Source organism: Equus caballus, chromosome 11 (genome assembly GCF_041296265.1).
Source record: "Equus caballus isolate H_3958 breed thoroughbred chromosome 11, TB-T2T, whole genome shotgun sequence".
Classification (NCBI taxonomy): domain Eukaryota; kingdom Metazoa; phylum Chordata; class Mammalia; order Perissodactyla; family Equidae; genus Equus; species Equus caballus.
Window position 1 is genome coordinate 48519569 of NC_091694.1, and position 22106 is coordinate 48541674.

Below are 22106 nucleotides of genomic sequence, written 5' to 3' on the forward strand. Positions count from 1 at the left end.
CAGGCCTCAGGACAAGTTTTTCCTCCCTCTCCTCCAAGCCGAATGCGTCCATCATTTAGGAAACGATTTCCTGTCTATGTGGGCAGCAGCTCCAAGCTCATAAAACAGTTACCCTTAGCCCAGGGTTGTGTCTGTGAGGACAGGATAGTTCAGAAATGCACCTCCTCGTGAAGGAAAGCTGCTCATTTGAAATTCTTTGCGGACGCACCTTCTTCTGGGGCTAAGTAGTGGCTGACAAGATGTTGACTCAGCCGCCCCTTGGCCAGGGATCCCACCCACACCTACCGCAGGGTCACCCACAGAGCCCTGGGGAAGGACCCTCCCCAGATGTGATTCCTAGTGGGGCACAGCAGGCTCGTGCCAGGGGCTGGAGTGTGGACAAGGCAATTGCCATCCGTGTCTAGAACTGGCTGTTTTAAGAGATAAGCAAGTGCCCCATCACTGAAGGCAAACAAGTGGTTCGCTGTCTAGCTGTGAGGTTCAGCCACACAGAGAAAATAGCATCCTTCTCGTTGGGGAGAAAGGTGAGGAGGCCTGGCCAGCTGGATGGGAGGAAGGAGTCCTCAGGGGGGCAGGCATCACTGGGTGAGCAGTGAGGGGCCTTGGATGTCTCTCTTCACCTGCGAGTCCAATGCAGTGACATCTGGGAATTAGGTGTCAGATTGAGGGTTGACAGACTTCTCTGTAAACGGCCAGATAGTGAATGTTTTAGGCTTTGGGGGCTGTCAGGACCCTGTGGCAACCATTCGGCTCTGCCACTGGGGCACCATAGCAGCCACAGACGATGCGCAAATGAAAGAGCCTGGCTGTGTTCCAGTAAAACTGTTTACAAAAACAGGCGGCAGGCCAGATTTGGTCCATGGCGGTGGTTTACTGATCCTGTGTTAGAGGAACGAGAGCTCGGGCGGGGCTGGATGCCAAGAAGCGCCTCCTGGAGAAGGAGGAGGAGGCAAGGAGGACCTTCCCGGCAGTGGCTGGCGTCACCCCAAAGCTCGTGGGTGATGACAAGTGTGGTCCCAAATGCTGGCCTTCCCTCTCTGAGGGTCCCTGTCCCCTGGACCGGGTCCCATAATTCAAAGCCTGGCTATTGCTCTGATAGCTTCAAACAGGTGCTAAAAAAAAATATTTTATCCAGCAGTCCTAGTTGTCTTCAGAGGATGCTTGCTCCAAATTTCCATCCATAACTGGAAGTGGAAGTCACCGGACGACACTCACACTGTCGCTGTTGTTGGTGGTGAAAAAAAGCAGGGTAGTTCCTTTCTGTGACACCCTGCCTGGCCTTAGGGACAGCATCCGCAAGGCCTCGTCCCGCTGGCCCTCCTTTTCTTAGGAGGAGAAGGGTTTGGAGTGTGTTGATTTTGGAGCCGCGGCTGGATGGGGTGGCTCCCCAGCTCCAGATGCTACGGTTCCAGCTCTCCCATAAGCCCAGGCCTCGTGCCAGCTGGGCCCCAGGCAACGTCCAGTCCCCATGAGGGAGGCCTGGAGACACTGAGTCCTCTGTTCTCCCCGCAGGAGAACTGTACCGAGTTTCCTTGAGAAGGCAGAAGTTCCCAGCACAGGGAAGCATCGAGATCCACGAAGACAATGAGGTGGGCTGGGTTTCTGAGGGTGTCTGGGTCCACCTCTCGGGTCAGGATTTTAGCAAGAGCCCTAGGCTGGTAGACAGCTGCCTAGTTTTCACCTGGCTCTTCGTTTGACTTGCTGTGTGACCCTGGGCAGGTCCCTGTTCTTCTCTGGGCTTCCCACTCCTATATGAACAAAAAGGGCCTCTTGGCACCCTTCCTGTCCTGACTTTGAGGGGCTCGCCCTCCTGGCAGCTTGTGCCCTCACTCTGAATGCACAGGAGGCCCCGTCATATGAGGGGCTGGAAAGCTCCCTGACTTGGAGCTGAGACAGGCCGGGCACTGTGCCTGCCTCTCCGGCCACAGTCCCTGTGTGTGACCCTCTGTGTCTCCCATCCCATATTCCTGCCACCTGTCTCCCTCGATCCCACGGCCGTCCCTCTCAGGAAGGCTGCCCACAGCGCTCCTGCAAGACGCACGTCCTCCTGCTGGTGCTGCACGGGGGGAACATCCTGGACACGGGTGCGGGGGACCCAGCCTGCAAGGCGGCCGACATCCACACCTTCAGCTCTGTGCTGGAGAAGGTCATGCGCGCCCACTTCCCAGCTGCCCTGGGCCACATCCTCATCAAGTTCGTCCCCTGTCCAGCCATCTGCTCAGAGGCTTTCTCCCTCGTCTCCAAGTGAGTCCCTTTCTGCTTGTCTGGACTGGCTGGGGCGTGAGGGGACTGAGGGAGGGGCGGCCCCTGCCGTGTGGGTACCTGGTGGGCAGAGGATACCTGCGAAGGCCTCTCTGGGACGTCAGATCCTGACTGACCACGAGCATCACTGGTGCCCAAGTTCTCCTCTTCTGGGCCCCCATGGCAGCTCACCTCCTGTGCTCCACAAGCCCTGGGCTCATTGGCCCAGATAAGGAAGCTGAGGCATTGAGAGGTTAGGCAATTTTTCCCAGGGTTACCCAGCAAGTAGAGCCAGGAGTCAAACCCAGGCCTCCTCACTCATGAGCCACACGATTAGAACCCAGTAGGGATGTGTGCTGTGATGGAGGTGGCACAAGGCACAGTGGACACCCAGAGAGAGGGCCAGGGAGACTTTCTGGAGGAGGTGACTTTTCAGTGTGCTTGGAGAGTAGCATAATGTGGTTCAGGGTGTGGGCTCTCTGGTCAGCCTGGGTTTGAATCCTGGCTGTGTGACCCAGGGGACATTGTTTAACCTCTCCCTGTCTCAGTTTCCTCATCTGTAAAATGGGGATAATCATAGTAAAACTACCTCCGAGGGTTTTGGAAAGATTCTGTGTGCTGGTGGACGGGAAGCACCTAGCACATCGGGGAGTAGCTGGGACTCACATCATCACCCCGCAGGGGAGAAGATGGTCTCTCCATTGGTGGATGCTGGGCTGGGGACAGAGATGTCCCGACTCCCAGCAGAGAGCCTGGCTGGCAAGGATAAGGCAGCATGCTCACCAGGCCTGGATTCTTCATCCAATCCCACCTTCGTCCCTGTGGGTGATGAACCAGGACCCCAGGGGCCCCTGCAGGACCTGGGGGCCTGTGGGAGGTCCAGCCCACTGCTCTAGGACCTGAGGGCACCAGTGCCCCCCAGGTGCCCGCCCTGCTGAACTGGCCAAAGGTGGGAGCCTGGAGATGGGTGGGGGCCCCGGCTGGTCACAGATCACATGGGTGTGTGGCAAGTTGCTGGGGCTGGAAGCCAGGAAGCCAGAACTTTCTGCAGGTAGGGGTGAAAGGGAGGCTGGCGGCTTCTCCATCGGGCTCCTTACCCCCTTTCATGTTGACTCTGCCAGAACTGTGAAGCTTCTGGGAAGAGGAGCTCCACCCACTTGAGGAGGGTGGACAGGGTGTCCCCAGCCTGGTGTGGGTGGGGAGGGTGCTGTCAGGCAGGCGTGGCTCTGAGGAGGGGCTCTGCTGTGCGCCCCCAGCTTCTGGCTGGTTGGGAGAGAACTTGGGGAGGGCGTGCAGGGCGTCCCCTCCTGGAGAGAAAGGAAAGTTCCCTCTGCCCTCTGGATGGGGAGCAGACTCAACTCTGGTTTATCTGTTCCCAAGACAGGCCCAGGGCAGAGCTCGATCAGAGTTGGAAGGAAGGATCAGTCAGTTGTTCCCCAAGCTCGCGAATGGCCCGAGTCCCTGGTGTGATTTTCGTTAAACCGGAGGCTTTGGGCCCCGCCCCCGGGCGTGCAGGCGGGCACTGGGGAGCCCTGGGATGTGCATCTTTCTGGGCTGCTCCGGCTTCTGCTCTGCAGCGGCTGTGGGCGGCTGAGCTGACAGCGCCCCATTCCCTTCATGTTCCAGCAGGCGGGAGTTAATTGTGCTCCTTCATAATCGGTCTCAGGACCCCTCAACCCCAGGATCTGACCTCCAGAGCTGGGTCACCCAGCCCAGGCCCCATGGATCTCCAGGAAGACAGATGGCGGGCCACTGGAGGGGCCAGCCAGGGGGAGTGTGCCTCTTCCCCGCAGGCAGCTCCTGGCTGGGGCCATCCATCACCCCTAGTCACTGCTGGGAGGGAGCTCTTTCCCAGCTCATTAAAATCTCTCCGCTGCAATCCGGGCCTGTTTCCTCTAATTTGTGTTCTCTGGAGATGAAGAACGGCTGTTAGGCTGGCCTTGCATGCCATGAGGTCTCTGCCACCGGCCCAGGGTGCCCTGAGCCCTGTCACCTGTCCCGGTTTCTGTCAGGTCCCCAGCGGGATCAACGTTGGGCCCTCGGTCAGCCTGAGCTGGACCCTGGGGGAAGGGTGGGTTCTCGGGAGGGGGTGGGCAGTCCTTCCCTCTGTGCTCCCTCCTGGCCAGCTGGGTCCCAGGGGACAGAGGCAGGAGGACTGGGGGTGGGGGATGGGTCTGAGCCACCCAGAAAGGGAGGGACTTCCTAGTAAGGAAGTGAGGGGTCCCATGCAGGGGCTGGACAATCTCCTGGCAGTGGCGATGCTGTAGGGCAGGCTCTCTTGTCCTTTCTGGGGTCACAGCCCTTTCCACAAAGCTGATGAAGGCTCTAGATCCTTTCCCCAGAAAGATGGGCACAATATTGTGCTTGCAGCTCTGTGCCCGCCTCCAAGCCATGGGCAACATGTGATCCCCATGTCTTGCAGACCCTCTGTCCTCCTCCTTTCTAGCTTCCCCAAAGCCTTCCTTGAGGCCCAGTTCAAACCCCACCTCCTCCAGGAAGTCTGCCTTGATGATATATCCCCACCCTGATCCACACCAGTAGCTTCCTCCAAAACTGATGTGTCTTTTGGGGCCATGCAGAGGAACACTGCTGTTCAGGAGAGTCCAGGGCCCACATCACGGGCTGGCACGGGGATGGACACTCAGGGCAGTCAGCACAGGCTTGGCTCCCCTTGCTCCCCCCATTGCCTGTGCCTTGTCTCACCTGACTCCTGCCTGGGTGCTCCTGAAGAGCCCCGGAACAGAGGCCCAATTCCTGGCCAGGACGTGTTCTCTTCTGCCCGGCCCGCAGCCCCAAACCCACCCCCGGGCCTGATCCCAGCTGGGCTTACCTTGGCCCCCTGTCTGCAGCCTGAACCCCTACAGCCACGATGAGGGCTGTCTCAGCAACAGCCAGGACCACGTCCCTCTGGCCGCCCTGCCCCTGTTGGCCATCTCCTCCCCGCAGTACCAGGATGCGGTTGCCACTGTCATCGAGCGAGCCAACCAGGTCTACGCAGAGTTCCTCAAGTCCCCTGATGGGATTGGCTTCAGTGGGCAGGTAGGACAGCCTGCCCTCGCCTCCCCGTCCTGGTCCCTGCCCGGAGAGAGGCTGGGGTCTGCCAGAAGGATCCAGACCAGGCTGTTCTGGAGCCATAGCTCCTGAGATCCAAGGAGGCTTTTGAGATCTTTGGGTTTGTCCTCATTTTACAGATAGGAAAACTGAGGCCAACATCTGAGTTTTGATTTTGAGCCCATGCCAATCCCTGGCTGAATTTGACCCCTGCCCTGGCCTGATTCCTGTCCTCAGGCTGACCCCGGCCCAGTCTGACCCCTTCCCTAGCCTGATTCCTGTCCTCAGGCTGACCCCGACCCAGTCTGACCCCTGCCCTAGCCTGATTCCTGTCCTCAGGCTGACCCCGGCCCAGTCTGACCCCTGCCCTAGCCTGATTCCTGTCCTCAGGCTGACCCCGACCCAGTCTGACCCCTGCCCTAGCCTGATTCCTGTCCTCAGGCTGACCCCAGCCCCATCTGACCCCTGACCAAGCCTGATTCCTGTCCTCAGACTGACCTTGGCCCCAGAACAAGTACCCCTCGCCCTATTGGGGCTCTCTCAGTGCCTCCCTGGGACAGGTTCCTTCTTCCCCCGTGAACAGGTGACCTGCGCTCTGGCTGGGTATGGGGGTGAGGGGCCAGTAGTGAGCAGGCCTATAGTTCCAGCTGTGCCTTCTGCAGGTGTGTCTCATCGGGGACTGTGTGGGCGGCCTCCTAGCCTTCGATGCCATCTGCTACAGCGCTGGGCCCTCGGGTGACAGCCCTGGCAGCAGCAGCCGGAAGGGGAGCATCAGCAGCACCCAGGTGCGGGCCAGGTGGTGGGGATGGTGGGGGGGTCTGTCCTTAGGAGCCACCCCCCAGCCCCAGTGGAGCAGGGGCCTCTCTGGGGGAGGCAGTGTTAGTTGCATTTGTAATGTAATATCCAAGTTACAAAGTATTGTATCACAATCCTACAGACTAGCAAGAGATTATTATCCTCCAGGAGGAAGCTGAGGCCCAGAGAGGGCTAATTTAGGGTTGGGTCCCTGGACAGCTGTCCAGAGTCCCCCTGCATCAGCTTTTGGATGCAGGAGACAGCCTGTCCCTAAAACCTCTCCATTCCTGTCGCGGCTCCTTCCTCGCTCCTTCTGGGAGAGGTATTGCCTCTCACCTCTAGGAGAAAGGGGTTCATTTGTGCCGCCGAGTCTCTGGTGACCGCAGTGCCCTCCTGTCCTCTCCTTGGTCCCAAAGGACAGCCCGGTTGTGGCAGAGGAGGAGTGCGGTCTGGCCGGCAGTAAGCGTCTGAGCAAAAGCAGCATTGACGTCTCCAGTGTGTTGGAGGATGAGGAGCCCACGAGGCTGTTGCCACGGAAACAGAGCGACTCCTCTACCTATGACTGCGAGGCCATCACCCAGCATCACGCCTTCCTATCAAGGTAACCGCACCCTGTGCCCCGCCTTCCTTCCAGCACAGTGTCCAGGGAAGAGAGGACCTTGGCTCGGAGTCATCTGGGAGGCCTGGGACCACTCACATGTCCCCGGCCCTTTCATGGGGGCCCAGAGAAAGGCACTGAAATGCTGGGTCCAAGACCACTCCTGGTGGGCCCTGCACCGAGACCCGGGACCCTGTGCTCTGTCCCTGCTCCACCCCGACGTGCAGAGACGGGACAATTGGTCTCACTTCTCCGAGCCTCAGCTTCTTCTTCTGCGAATGGGTAAATGCTGCCCAGCCTCCTGCGCTGATGGGCTTACGAATCTAGTGAAAGAACAGATGTGCGTGTGTTCTGTGAGCTGCTCCAGGCGTGTGTGCTTATTATTTCTCAGACGGGGCAACAGAGGCCAAGGAGGTCAGGAACTTTTCTGGGATCACACAGCCAGTTACTGGAGAGCTGGGTTCTGGTCTCCCAGTGCCCAGTAGACAACACACTCATTTGTAGGCCGGGTAGGTCCCTCCACGGAACGGTCCACACTTTAACTTTCCAGAGGAGCTGTGTTAATCGACAGTGGCTAAATGAATTAGTTGCACATTTATTCAGGATACAAATGGGTATTGGACATAGACCCAGATTGGAAGGAATGCCTTTTTGTTTCTTCCCTTTCTCCTTGATTCGTTCCTCTCTTCCTTCCTACCCACGTGATAAGTTTCCTAAGGTCATTCCAACATTTACAAAACAGAGCATCTCAGCGCCCAGAGGGGACCACTGCTCTCCCTTCAGAGTATTCCCTTTCAGTATCTTTTTTACATGCTTTGCATATAGTTTTACTTAAAAAAATCTCTTATAGTGTGACATTTTCCCCATATAATTAAAAATACTTGGTAAGTATTCTTAGTAATATTTTATTGAGGGAATGGACAGCATCTTAATCCCAGTAATTGGACGCTTTGTCTTCTCCCAGTTCTTTGCATTATAAATAGCACTCTGGTGAACATTTCCGTGCATAAACATTTATGGAGATATTGGGGTTATTCCGCTTGGATGAACTCCTGGAGGAGGAATTCTTAGGTCAAAGCCTCTGCATATTTAAACCTCCACCTATTTAAAGCCCCTCTGACAGATTCTTCTTTAGAAAAGCAGCTACATTTCAAGTCCGGGTTGCAAGGTGAATTCTCCACATTTCTGGTTCGTCCTTGAAAACTCCTTTAAGAGAGCCCCACATTTGGAGAGTGATGAGGGGTCAGAGGCTTTTGGTAGCTGGTCCGACACAGCTAGCTTTCCCCTCTGGGGGAGGGACACGTGGCTGTTTCCTTGGCAATTGAGTAGTTGGCTTGTGGTGAGGGACCACACTGCACGTGAGTATGTATCGTTAAACACCAGGGTCGATGTCCTAACGGCAAGGTGCTCACACTGCGAGAGGCAGAAGGAAGTGTGTGGATGCAGATTCAGCTTTCTGGACCCCCGCTCGCAGAGAGTAGGGGCCTTGCCCACACGAGTTCAATCGTTGTGTCTAAAATTCCATTTCTCCTCCAACTTGAGTATTTTTGGTGAATTTGCCTTCAGTTAATTGATTCATGGGTCCTGCGATCGCACTGGATTCTCTTAGACTCTGAGCTACACCTAAATGCCAGCTAGAAGGTCAGAAGGGGCCCCGTTTTCCTGCCCTCTCTGGGTGTGTGGCTAAACGTCATCCACTTGGACTCTTTGGGACGATGACGCCTGCGATGGGAATAGTTGGAATTGTGTGTGTCTCGTGTTTTCCTTTTTAAGCTCTGCTTCATCTGCAGGCTGGAGGGGAGGGAAGGCCAAGCTGCGCCTCTGTGTCTGCGGGTTGCCTGGAACATGAGTTACAATGAGAGCCGTAATCCTTGCAGGACCGACATCATCCAGCTGGTCGTATATTGGCCAGGCTGGGCTGCTCTGCTAGACAGTACGGGAGTTCAGCATGACTATCCCCAAACCAGCACAATGGGGCAGGCCTGCCAGCCCGTAGGATGCTTGGGTGTCCTCATGTTCTCAGCATATTTCAGTAAATAAAGTTTTACTGGATCATGGCCACGCGTGTTAGTTCAAGTATCGTCTGTGGCTGCCTGCGTGCTACACTGGCAGCATTAAGTCGATTCGATGGAGACCATGTGGCCCCCAAAGTCTAAAGTATTTACCATCTGGCCCTTTAAAGAAAAAGTTGGCTGACCCCTGCCTGAGCCAAGCCTCGGTGGCCAGTGCTGAGCTGACCGCTAGCTCGTGTTGATGGTGTCCAGCTCGTGGATGCCGGTTCTGAGCGCTCCCCAGAGGTGAGGGGCTGTCCTGCCAAGTGATGCTCCCACGTCCTCAGGCTCCCCTAACCTGCACTCCTGTGTCTTCCTCCCTGCGACAGCATCCACTCGAGCGTGCTGAAGGATGAGGCTGAGGCCCCGGCAGCGGGGGGGCCCCAGCTCCCCGAGGGCAGCCTGGGCCGCTTGGACTTCGATGTGTCGGACTTCTTCCTCTTTGGCTCGCCCCTGGGCCTGGTCCTGGCCATGCGGAGGACAGTGCTGCCTGGGCTGGACGGTGGGTGTGTGGCAGGCTGGGCCTGGGATGCCTTTGTGTCACTCGGCCACTATGCCAGGGCCTCAAATCGGGGAGAGTGGGGCTGGGGGGCAGCGGTGAGAAGGGTCATGGAGTCGGGATAGATAGAGAGAGGAGAGAACTAAGAAGGAGGGGAAGGTGGGGGAGAGCGGGGCAGTTCCTCAGATGGGGCAGAGGTGAGGCAGCCCCTGGTGGCTTTCACGGTCCCTGTCACATGCCCTGGGCTGATTTGTGGTCCCATTGTCTGGTTGTCATGCCCTATGGGAAGAGAAATCATAACTGTTTACCCTATTTCACTGCACCCCCTCCTCCCCCAGTGCCAGGCAGACCCCCTGCAGTCAGGTCCTCTTACTGACTCCTGCATAGACCTGAGCCCACCTCAGTGCCTTTGCTCACACAGTACCTGCAGCCTTGAATGCCTCTCCCACTCCTCTAAAATACACACTGGGATGGTTTGCACCTCAGCTGGGTAAGCAAGGATGCTGAGGACATGAGAGGCTAGGGGCACCCTGGAGACCAACAGAGTAGGGCTGCTGAAGCTTCTTCTGCACCAAAGCTTACCAACACACTGCAGTATGGAACAGTTAAAGGGAGGGGCTCTACTTGAAGTGGGGAGAGGAGGCAGAACCCCACGGCCGCCTTTAATGTTGCTCAGGGACCCCAGGGCTCCCCGGACGCTGGACCATCCAGTTCCCTGACGTGAAGGGACAGGGAGGTGCACTGATGCATTGGAGGCCTCAGTGGAGACACTTGCTGGTCAAAGAGAGAAGTGCACCACCAGCTCTGGTGACCACGAGCTCCATTTATCGCCGGCCCGGGAATGGAGCTGGGGCCGGGTGAAGGGGCAGCTGATCCTGCCTGCAGGACCTGGGTTGGCTTCATAGATCAAGGAGCAGCTAAGCGAAAGCCGGAAGAATTTCAAGGAGTTTCACCACTAGAAATAGTGGAGGGAGGGCCTGCTAGCAGGAGGAAACGGCTTGAGCAAAGGCACAGAGAAAGGAAGGCAGCAGCCTGGGGGGAGGTGCTGCAGTGCTGGGCACCTGAAGTGCCCCTCCCAGGCGGGGCAGAGTGGCAAGGCCTTGCGTGCCCGACTGAACAGAATGGCTTTGATCCTGTTGGTAGCAGGGAGCCATGGCAGGTTCTTGAGCAGAGGAGGAGGCTATGGAAAACAGCACTCAGGGGAGCCTCCGAGGCCAATGGGAGCAGGTTCTAGTAAGGGGCTTCCTCCCTGTCTCCTCCCACTGCAGGTTTCCAGGTGCGTCCTGCCTGCAGCCAGGTCTACAGCTTCTTCCACTGTGCAGACCCCTCTGCCTCGAGGCTTGAGCCCTTGTTGGAGCCCAAGTTCCACCTGGTGCCACCGGTCAGCGTGCCCCGCTACCAGAGGTTCCCCCTGGGCGATGGACAGTCCCTCCTCCTCGGTAGGCCCTTGGGGGTGTGAGAGAGTATGCTGAGCTGGAGGCTGGGCCCCAGCCACGTGGTACTCCAGGACCACCCTCTCTGGTCCAGCCCTCCAAGCTGTCAGCAGCTGGAGTGACTAGTCTCGGCTGAGCAGGCTCTGTGTGCCCTTGGGGGAAGAGAACAGGAAAACAGCCAACTCACCTGCCTTCCTCGTAGCCCGCCTGTGCGAGCCCCTGCTCTGTAGGAGGCATCTTGGGGCTCGGAGACTCAGGCTCTGCCCCCAGCAAGCTCCTGGCCAAGCTCCTGGGACTGAGGCCAGCATAGTACTTGTGCTGTTGGCCCTGGCTAAGAGTCCAGGGCTCCATGCTGAGTGCTCTTCCCCAGTGCCCAGCCTGGACTCTGGAGGTGCAGAGCATGGAGGGTCTCATCCTGGTGGGCTTCATGGAAGAGGGGGCCTTTGGCCAAGGTGTTTGGGCAGGTGAAAAACAGCTGGAGGATGGACTTTGGGGACATCTTCTAGGTGGAGGGAATGGCAGCAGCAAAGGCAGGTGGGTTTGGGGAAACTCAGTGGCCTCCGGGGCTCAGGGGGGTGAGCAGGGTGTGGACTTGGGGGAGGTCAAGGGGAGGCCTGGAGTGGACAGTCAGGGGCGGGGAGATAGGCTCCGTTCCCCGTTGAGGCGGTTTAGCCAGAGCCTGTTCCGGGGTTTGGGCCGGACTGTGAGGGGAGTGCTGTGCATGTGGCGCACTCAGGCTTAAGAACCAGCCCCGTTTCAGAGGGAGCTCAGTTTCCAAAGTCCTGCTTCGTCAGGAGCTCCCGTGGATGGAAGAGGTGCTGTAAGCTCCCTGCGCCGCCCTAGCATGTGTCCCTCTCTGGTCACGGAGGGCTCTCTGGCTCCAGGCTGGAGCCCCATCCACTACCAGGCTCAACCAGTCCTGTGTGGCTCAGGAGAGGAGTCTGATACGAGAGCACGTGGTTATGGGTCACCCCGGGACCTCGGCTGGTGCTTTTGGGGGCAGCAGGGGGTGGGGGGATGGTTGGGACCCCGGCTCGTTCTGGCATAGCCCACAAGTTAGAAGAGGTGAAGCCCAACGAGTTGCGATGACGGAGTCTCGCTAGGCCCCGGAGGGTGACAGGTGCAGGCTGCCCGTTGGGAGCAGGGCCAGGGCTGGGTCCTCGGAGCACGCCTTCCTGCCTGGCGCAGGGCTAGCACGGCGGGGGTGGCTTCTCGGAGACACCCTTCTGTGCCCTGACCGTGAAACTCCCCCTCCAGCCGATGTCCTGCACACCCACAGTCCCCTCTTCCTGGAGGGCAGCGCCCGAGGCAGCCCCCCGCTTCTGGATGCCCCTGCCTCGCCCCCTCAGGCCCCTGGGTCCCGGCGCCTGGGACGGAGGATGAGCCAGGGCAGCTCCCGCAGCGACAGCTCAGAGTCCTCGGACAGCCTGGCCCCCGTGGGCGCCTCCCGCAGTGAGTGAGGGTCTCTGGGGGCCCTGCCTGGCTTAGAGGGAGAGGGACCGTCCTCTGGGTGGCCACTGGTCCACCGCCAGGGCTTCGGAGGGCAGGGGAGAGGGGGTAATGACAATCTGGACTGAACTCTGACCTCAGAGAGAACTTTGACCTCTGACCCTGGACAAGGCCCTGACCTCTGACTGTGGCCTGAGCCACGACCTCTCAAGGCATAGACTGAGCTCTGACCTCAGCCAGAGCTCTAATCCCAACGTTTAGTTTTCCCACTGGGAATCCCTGCTGACCAGTGGCGTGGGGGGAGACGGTAGACATCTCCACGGGTCCCCACTCCTGGGACCAGTTTGTAGCACATGTCCCAGAGGAGGGGCGGGTGGGCGACGGGGGTGGGGCGTCATGAGGAGGTGGGAGAAGGAGCAGTGTATTCCCCAGAGCTCACTTTGAGTGTAGCTCTCTGGCCCCAAACTTGTGCCCCAAGTGACCCATCTACCCTGGGTCTGTGCAGTGGGTCCCACACTGCCCCTTGGGTCGAGGCCCCAGGCAGTCCACTTTGTCCCCTCCTCTCTCTCGGACCTGCAGTCACGGCCAAGTGGTGGGGTGCCAAGCGCATCGACTACGCCCTGTACTGCCCGGATGTCCTCACGGCCTTCCCCACGGTGGCCCTGCCCCACCTCTTCCACGCCAGCTACTGGGAGTCCACGGATGTGGTGGCCTTCATCCTGAGACAGGTACTGCCGTCCCTTCCTGGGCCTCCCCAAAGGGCACCTCTGGAGGGCCCCATCCCTCTATGTCTGGAGAAGAGGCCTACCTTGCAGGCCACATTGGGCATTGGAGCATTTAGCCAATTGGGGGGTGACACGCTCAGACAGTGGGTTTTATAAAGAACACTGGCTTCTGGCTAATGACATAGTACTTTCTAGAAAATTAAATGGAAACTACATGGGAGAATGTACCCAGGTTTCAACTTGGAGGCTGGAGTGATAAATGCCTGTCCCCCTATGGGTCTCAGTGTCCTCAGCTGTGACACAGCAGGGGCAGCAGAGAGGCAGTGGCTGAGGGGGCTCTGGGGGAAGGCGGCTGGGAGGTGGGTGGGTTCGTATCACCTGCGGCCTCGATGGCCAAGGTCAGGAGTTTGATTTTTCTGCTGGGTCCAATGAGAAGCCGCTGCAGGGTTTTGAGCAAAGGAGAGATATCAACTGACTTGCATTTTTAGAAGCACGAGGCCCGTTATGAGGCAAGTATAGGAACCAGCTTCTAGATGGTGGCGTGGCCTGGGCTGCTGGTGGTGGGGGGTGCTGAGGAGCAGCTGGATTTGTGCTGTGGTGACCAGACTTGCTGATGTCTGGGCTGTGAGGGAAAGAGGAGAATCCAACGGGCCCGCTTTCCACTTGCGTAACTGCGGTGGTGCCACACCCTAGGGTTGGGGACGAGCAGCGCTGGGGTGGGCTGGGGGATGCCGAGTCTTGGGTCCGGACCTGGGAGGTGTGAGGTGCCTGTTGGATGTTGGGAAGGAAGGTGAGTCGAGTCCAGAGCTTAGGGAGGGCGTCAGGCTTAGAGGGAGAAATGTGGGGTCATCAGAGCTCGGATGGCATGTAAAGCCAGTGTCGGGTACAATACTCTGATTGTGACACAAGTTCCAGGGTGTGGGTTTCACCCCACCAAGCAGTTCTCCGGCATCAGCGGGGTGTCCTGCAGTTCAGCTCAGTTCTGACACTGTCCACCTGGAGAGAGCGTCAGGTTCCACAGGGTGAGGGCTCAGACCCACAACTCTGCCCCCTACCCGCTCCCGTCAGATGCTAATTGCATGTCTAGGTTGTCACCTGGGCTTCTGACCGACTGGCTATAGATTGTAGGTTCCCGTGACCCCCTCCTTGGGCTCGATTACTTTGCTAGAGTGGCTCATGGAACTCAGAGAAACAGTTTGCTCACTAGATTACCGGCTTACTACAAAGAATGTGACTCAGGCACAGCCAGATGGAAGATGCCTCGGGCGAGGTCTGGGGACAGGAGTCGAGCTCCCACCCCCTGCCCCCCACCCCCCGAGGGTACCCCTCTCCCCACATCTCCACGTGGTCACCAGCCCGGAAGCTCTCCCAACCATGTCCTTTTGGGGTTTTGTGGAGGCTTCATCACGTAAATGTGATTGATTAAACCCTTGACCATTGGTGTTGGTCCAGCCTGCAGCCCCTCCCCGTCTGTGGTGGTCAGCGGGGGCCTGGAGGGCAGAGGCTGCAGCCGGGCCAGAGTGTCTCAGGACAGGCAGGCAGGGAGATGGGTCCTGGGGCCTCCAGCCTCCTGAGGGTTCCAGGCTGGGAGGTGGGGAGGCCCGGGGGAGGGCCTGGCTGGCCACAGGCTGGTGGGCCCTGACACCCTGGGCAGGAGGGAGGGGGTCGAGCTGGCCTGGCCCTGCTCCGCTGTCAGGTGATGCGCTACGAGAGCGCGAACATCAAGGAGAGCGCTGGCTTGGATCCCGCGGCACTGAGCCCCGCTAACCCCCGTGAGAAGTGGCTTCGCAAGAGGACCCAGGTCAAGCTGCGGGTATGTGCAGGCTGGGGTCACATACGGGTTGGGACTGTGGCCTCAGGGGGTGGGGCTGCCCCTGGGGGCTTGGGTGTCCACCCAGCAGGTCAGGCCTTCATTTACCCCTCAGAGCTCACTGCTCACATAGGCCGGGATTCAGGCTTCGATGAGGGCCATGGCGCTGCCGTGGGGCGGGGCTGGGGGCTGTGAGATGGGGGAGCTGGTTCCCGGTGGCCTGGCTTCCCGGGAGCACCACGGCTGGGGGTCCAGGGCACTGGGCATGCTGAGGATCAATTGCTATATGCCAGGCCTCTGTGGACGTGGATGTGCATCAGAGAGTCCTGCCCACAGCCATGGGGCTCATAGTCTGATTCACCTGGTGTGGTATTTGCCATGACAGAGGGAGGCACAGATTAGGAAGAAAACAGAGAGAAGAATTGTCAGGGCAGGCCATGCAGCGCTTCCCTAACTCCCTGAAAAGAGTCAATTTTGTAAGGTATTGAAGTATGAATAGCAGTTCGGTATGCACACATTCATTTATTTACTCAGCAAACAATCCTCAGTGCCCGCTGTGTCCCAGGCCCTCTGCCTAGGGGGTGGAGCATAGGGATTTACAGACACAGCCACTGCTCTGGTGGGCACTTCTAGTCTGATGGGAGCATCAGACATGGACCCCAAGAACAGTCCTGAAAGGTAGAAGGTGATCATTGCTCCATGAATTAATTCTTTTTTTGTAAACATATTTATTGAGATATAACTACATTTTATACAATTCACTCACTTAAAGTATATAATTCAGAGGATTTTAGTGTATACACAGATGCGTGCAACCATCACCACAGTCAATTTTAACACATTTTCATCATCTCAAAAAGACTCCTTATTCTTTAATTACCATCCCTCTCCCCCATCCCTCCAGCCCTAAGCAATCAGTGGTCTACCTCCTGTCTCGATCAAGTTGCGCATTCTGGACATTTCATATAACGAACAATGCTGTCTTCTGTGTCTGGCTTCATTCACTTAGTGTGATGTCTTCAAGGTTCATCCATGTTGCAGCATGTGTCAGTACTTTGTTCCTTTTTACGGCTGAATAATATTCCGTTGTGTGGACATGCCACATTTGTTTATCCAGTCATCAGCTGTTGGACATTTGGGTTGTTTCCAACTTTTGTCTGTTAGGAATATGCTGCTGTAAATACTGGTGCAGAAATTTTGTGTGGACTATGTTTTCATTTCTCTTGGGTATGTCCCTAGGAGTGGGATTGCTGGATCCAATGGTAGCTCTGGTGTAATTACTTGGGGAGCTGCCAGATTTTTCTAAAGCAGCTGCACCATTTTGCATTCCCACCAGCAGTGTATGAGGGTTCCAGTCGCTCCACATCCTCACCAGCTCTGTCTCTTTGATCCAGTCCCCCAAGTGGTGTGCGGTGTATCTCACGGTGGTTTTGATTTGCATTTTCCTGATGACTAGTGATGTGGAGCATCTTCCCATGCGCTGATTTCCACGAATCAACTCTGCCCTCTGCAGTGTTCTTGTAAGGGGCCTGTGTCCCACGCTTGACTGTCTCCAGGTCTCGGTCCATGACTGGTTCCTCTCTGCATCCCCAGGACCGGTGCAGATGAGCTGGCTGCAGATGTTTGTTGAATGGAACTAAAATACCGTGGGAACTGAGAGGAGGCAGACACCATCTTTGGGGAGTTGGAGGGGACAAAGTTGTCGGGTCATAGTGGATGAACTGGAGTGTGGAGGCAGAAGGTCAGGGATGGCATGTAGGGTAGGGGGACCAGTGTGAGCAAAGGCCTGGAGGCCCCGCACAGCCTGGCCTGTAAGAACCAGAGGGGCTGAGAAGGGGGCAGCAGGAGAGACTAAAGGCAAGGCTTTGACCCTGAGCCCAGCATCTGGCCTTCATCCGGAGGGTGCTGGGTATTAACAGGTCTGTGCTTTGTAAAGACGATGGATCTGCCACAGGGTCTGTTTTTGAATAAGGAGCTCCATTGAGAAGCTGTTAGCAGAGCCCATGACCCAAGCGAGAGGTCATGCAGGTGTGGGCAGATGCCCCACGTGTGCCGTTCTGTACAGGAAGGGCCTCCTTGTTGTGGGGTTCGGGTCTTGAAGCCAGGCTGGGAGTGGGGGGCGGCTGGGCCAATGCAGGCCTTTGAGCTGTGGGCTAAATTGGAACCAGAGTGAAGAAGGATGGGGATGTTGGGATGGTTACAGGCAAAATGATGCAATGTCCAGGATTGCTCCAGAGTGATCTGGCATCAGGGTTGGGAGAGGGGGGTGTTCTGCCATTCTGGAGCTGGGGTCAGGCACACGGGACTGCCTTACACCATTCTCTCTACTCTCGTACATGGGAAATCTCCCACTCAGGAAAGACGGATGGTAAACGGCTGTTGGATGTGAGCTGTGATGTGACCGGGTGGTTTCCAGCCTAGGAAACTGGAGGGAGGGCAGGCTGTGAGGACTGGCTGGTACCCCAGGGCCGCGGGGGAGGATCAGGGGCAGAGAATGCTCACCTTCAGGAGCCCCAGTGCTGCTTGGACACAGCGTGAGGGTCGGAGCGTCTGTTTTCCTCGTGGGTTCCCTGGGAACACATCTCAGAAACTCTAAGAGAAATGAAAAGGAAGGCGTGATTCAGCAGGTCCACATCCCTCCAGCCAATCCTAAGGACGATGTAATGAAAAAGGGAGGTCAAGCCCCTCTTCCAAGGTTGAGCTGGTTTCTGTCCTTCCAGAATGTCACTGCTAACCACCGGGCCAATGACGTGATTGCTGCTGAGGATGGCCCCCAGGTCCTGGTGGGGCGCTTCATGTACGGGCCCCTCGACATGGTGGCTCTGACTGGAGAGAAGGTATGCAGGCTGGGTCTCCTCGGCTGGCCCCTTACACACCAGGTGCCTCAGGGTACCACGTGGTATGTGGGGCAAGGGCTGAGGGAGGGCAGGCTGGGCCGGTGGGAGCACGGGGCAGAGAGATACTCCCCCTGCCGGGGCAGGTCAGGGAGGGCGAGCAAGGAGTGAGGGATGATCTTGGTGCATCTGAGGAGTAATGAGAAGCCAGTGTGGCTGCAGTGGAGAGAGGGAGAGAGAGGGTGGTGGGAGCCGGGAAACAGCAGCAGGCAGGGCCCCAGCCCTTGTTCCCCAGCCCAGCCCCTAAGCCAAGCCTGCAGCCCCCCAGCCTTCAGTGAGTCCCCTGGCCCCCTGGCTGCCTGCAGGTGGACATCCTGGTGATGGCAGAGCCGGCCTCGGGCCGCTGGGTGCACCTGGACACTGAGATCACCAACAATAGTGGCCGGATCACATACAGCGTGCCGCGGCCCCGGCGCCTGGGGGTCGGGGTCTACCCCGTGAAGATGGTCGTCAGGTAAGACCCAGGGGACGTTCTCATGGCAGGTTCACATTTCTATGGCCCTTCCAGCCAGGCCTGTCCAGAAGACGGAGTCCTCGGGTGCTCTCTTTTGGGCCCCATCCCTGTCTGTCTGGAGAGAGGAAAAAAGGACGAGGTCACCAGGTGTGACGTCATGGGATGCCGCCTGGATTTTCTCTGACCCTGCCCCAGACTGAGCTCTGCCCCTGGCCACTGGTGGACCTCGGGCCTCCGGCCGACGGCTGACCCTGAGTGCAGGGCTGACACAGGTGGGTCCCTTTCAGGGGCGACCAGAGCTTTGCCATGAGCTACCTCACGGTGCTGCCCCGGGGCATGGAGTGCGTGGTGTTCAGCATCGACGGGTCCTTCGCCGCCAGTGTGTCTATCATGGGAAGTGACCCCAAGGTCCGGCCGGGGGCAGTGGACGTTGTCCGGTGAGTGCTACCTCCCTGCAAGGGACATGTCTCACCGGGCAGAGCCCTGGGGCAGATGGGCGTGTTTTTTCTGATTTCCTCCAGGAAGTCCACTGGTCTCCAGGTCGGGAGCCGGGAAGTCCTGGCTTCCCCTCCAGCAATAATTTACTGAGGGTCCTTGAGAAAGCCCTGCTGCTTTCTAGACCTCAGACCCTCCCTCCCTGCTTTCCTTCCTCCATTTATTCTAACTGTCTGAGCGTTGTGATCCCAGTGAGGATAGAATCTGTGTTCCGACTCCCCATTGCTGTGTAACAAGTGGCTCCAATCTTAGCAGCTTAAGACAATACTTTATTACTCTGTCTCGTGGATCTGTGCATGGACTGGGCTCTGCTGGGAGGTTCTCACGTGGGCTCCCTCCAGCGATTGCAGCCAGTTGGTGGTCTGGGCTTGGGGTCATCTGAAGGCTCTCCTCGGCTGGGCTCTCTCTTTCTCTCTCTCCACGTGGTGCTCCTTGTGAGCAGCCTGCGCTTCCTCACCACATGGCATCTCAGACTAGTCAGACTTTGTACGTGGCACCTGCTTCCCCCCAGGACAGCTGGCTTCCTCTGGGTCCTGGAGACCTCGATGGAAGCCATAGGCTTCTTATGACCCAGCCTTGGAGTCGCAGTGTCCATTCCTCTGTGTTCTGTTGGTTCTGAGCTAGTCACAGGATCAGCCCAGACTCAGGAGGAAGGGACCACAGAAGGGTGTGGACACTGGGACACGTGGCTCACTGGGGGCTGTCTTTCAAGACTTGCTAACACATAGTGCTCACTGAGAGATGGGAGCTATTACGGCTGATTGGAGAAAGCAGAGCAGGCTTCCTGGGAGAGGTGGCATTTGAGAGAGCCCTTGAAGGATGAATGTGTATATATTTTTATTTTACAAAAGCCATCCATGCCATTGTACAAACATTAGCAAATGCAGAAATGCAAAAAGAAGAAACTACAAAACTGATTTTGATAGGCCCAGGAGGACGCAGGGTGGCAAGGACAAGGACAAGCAGAGCATGGGTGGGGACCAGGTGGAACAAGTTCAGGGCACTTGGATTTTGGAGGCCAGATTAGGAGGTGTGGTTGGACACGCAGCCCCCCAGGGCTGTTGTATCACTACCAGGGGTGTGGATGGATTTTGCCAATAGAAAAGCAAAAGAGGTGCCACTTTAGTGCCTTCCTCCCTGCCTGGCTCCCTGCCTCCACCTGCCCTTTCCTGAGCCAGGCTCTATGCTGGGTCCTGATGCAGAGGGAGCTCCTGGTCGGAGGAAATCCACAGTCCAGTGGGGAAACAAGTCAGGGCTGTGAGAAACTGTGATCCAGGATTCCAAGTGATCAGAACCGATCCCGGGCCCTGGGAGTTCTGGGGGTTGGGGAGAGGGCTGCCCTGCCTCACCCCAGTAGCAGTGGTGGCTTTGGGGAGAGAACACCAGCTGGCTCAGGGGCTCCTCGGAGACTCCTGATCTCATGATGCCCCTGGCCCCAGGGGAACAGGCTCAAGCCCATCTCAGGAGTCAACCTCCCCCTTGTAAGGTTGGGTCATTTATTCCCATTGGACACCTTCTCCAAACCCCTCCCGCCTTAGCATCCCCTCCCACAGCTGGGAAGGGGAGGCTGTGGTCCTTCCTCTCTGGGGGTCCACGCGGTGCTCTCACCTCCTTCACGTGGGCTCCTGGGGCCCCCGCAAAGCTCACCAAACTGTGCTAGTCACAGAAGCTGCTTTTTATAATCACGGATCCCTGGGCCCCCCTGCAGAACTAACCAGAACCCCCAGGGTGACAGCGGAGACTGTACATTCTTACAAAACCTCCCCAAATCTCTCAGATCATCTTCCAGGTTTAGAAACCCCCAACCTATGGTAGCCAGTTGGTGGCTAGGGCCACAAAAGCCCCCAAATGGGTCTGGGCGCACCTGACATCTTGCAGCCAGGATTCCACGTGAAGTCAACCAAGAGCACTTTTCTGTTGTGCTGTAAGAAGGGAGAGGCTGATTCTGCTGGGGAAGCAGGGAGGGCTTCCTGGTGGAGAGGGCCTGGAAGGATGGAGGACAGGAACATAGGGAGATGGAGGCGTGAAGGCTGTCCAGGAGAAGCGTCTGCAGCAGAGGACCACAGGGCTCGTCCAGGGCCGCAAAGCAGCTCCGTGTGGCTGGGGAGATGCCAGGCTAAGGGCAGAGCAGGGAGGGTCACTAGTGAAGAGAGGACTTGTGACCTCAGAGCACGGGGGAGCCAGGAATGGCCAAAGGAGTAGCGGGGTTAGATTTGTGATTTCCAGAAATCGCCATGGAAACAGTAGCAAGGATATAATAAAGTCACCATAGCACGCACACCGTGCCAGGCACGTTGGGGGTTAATTCGCTTCATCCTTAGGACAACGCCATATGGTCGTTGTTACTATTGTCCCCATTTTGCAGGTGGGGAAACTGAAGTCCTGGGGGGTTAAGTAGCCTGCCACGTTTGCACAGGTTGGACTGGAGCAGGGGGACCGGAGGGAAAGAGGCTTCCCAGGCGAGAGGCGGGGCCCGAGCTAAGGAGAGGAGTGGGCGACAGTGAGAGGCTGGAGCAAAGATCCTGCTGGAAGAATGAAAGGCTCGCTCACTGATGGAGGAGCGAGGAGGAGACACAGGGAGAAGGGAGGAATTGAAGGCGGCTTGTCTCTGGCTCCAGAGTGACGATGGTGGCATCCTGGAGGAGGGGATGTGAGCAGAGGGGGCAACAGCGGGCATCAGTTTTGTTGTGGGCATGCGGTGCCTGTGCGTCATCCAGGAGAGATGTCCAGGCTCGTGGGCTCAACCGGGAGACGGCGTTTCCAGGTCCCCCTTGTTTCCGTAGTGCTCCTTGCAACAGCCGCTCTGGCTTCTCGGGGGGCAGCAGGCGGGGCAGGCCGCCGGGCAGCGGGTGGCCTGCACGGGGCTGGGGCCGGGCTGGAGCCTGCAATGCCATCTCGTCAGGCACTGGCAGGACCTGGGCTACATGATCCTGTACATCACGGGGCGGCCGGACATGCAGAAGCAGCGGGTGGTGTCGTGGCTGTCCCAGCACAACTTCCCACAGGGCATGATCTTCTTCTCGGACGGGCTGGTGCACGACCCGCTGCGGCAGAAGGCAATCTTCCTCCGCAACCTCATGCAGGAGGTGAGTGCCCGGCCCGGGCTGGGGCTTCGGCCAGGGGCGGGCTGAGAGATGAGACCTCCTCGCTCCTCCTCCTCCTGCTCCTCCTCCACCTCCTCTATCAGCCTCAAGGGGCCTCATCCATTTACTCCGCATCCTCCCATTGTGCAAGCCGATGCCCACTTTGCAAAGCATGTTCCCTGGATCTCACTGGGTCCTTTGACAGCCCTGCAGGTGGGTATTGTTATCCTCTCTGCCAGATGGGGAAGGTCAGGCTCAGGGAAGCTCGGGGCTTGCCCAAGATCTCAGCATCAGACTTTCATCCTTCATCTCCTCACCCTGAAGCCTGAACTCTTGTCTCTGTGTCTGGTTGTTGATTCAGCAGTCCGCTAAGTGCCTCCTGCCCTTGCCCTGTCCTCGGTGTTGGGGCCACATAAACAGAACGTGGGACGTGCTCTCCGCAGCAGCTTTGACCTAGAGCTGTGTGTGGGTCTCACCCCATGTCCCCGGGACCCGCAGCACCGTGCCCCTGGGAGCTCATTAGAAATG

General features: G+C 57.8%; 1 protein-coding gene across 2 annotated transcripts in view; it reads left to right on the forward strand.

Moving 5' to 3' along the window:
• Positions 1-22106, forward strand: part of PITPNM3 (PITPNM family member 3) — a 90573-nt gene that overhangs the window by 59615 nt on the left and 8852 nt on the right. For both annotated transcript variants that reach the window (XM_023653307.2, XM_070227927.1), the window contains exons 5-18: positions 1513-1589; positions 2009-2244; positions 5091-5280; positions 5955-6077; positions 6504-6688; positions 9066-9238; positions 10504-10674; positions 11926-12120; positions 12697-12845; positions 14539-14655; positions 17373-17489; positions 17852-18000; positions 18288-18437; positions 21398-21581. In XM_023653307.2, the coding sequence (XP_023509075.2) occupies positions 1513-1589; positions 2009-2244; positions 5091-5280; positions 5955-6077; positions 6504-6688; positions 9066-9238; positions 10504-10674; positions 11926-12120; positions 12697-12845; positions 14539-14655; positions 17373-17489; positions 17852-18000; positions 18288-18437; positions 21398-21581 (2216 nt within the window). The remainder of the gene's footprint in view (positions 1-1512; positions 1590-2008; positions 2245-5090; positions 5281-5954; positions 6078-6503; positions 6689-9065; positions 9239-10503; positions 10675-11925; positions 12121-12696; positions 12846-14538; positions 14656-17372; positions 17490-17851; positions 18001-18287; positions 18438-21397; positions 21582-22106) is intronic.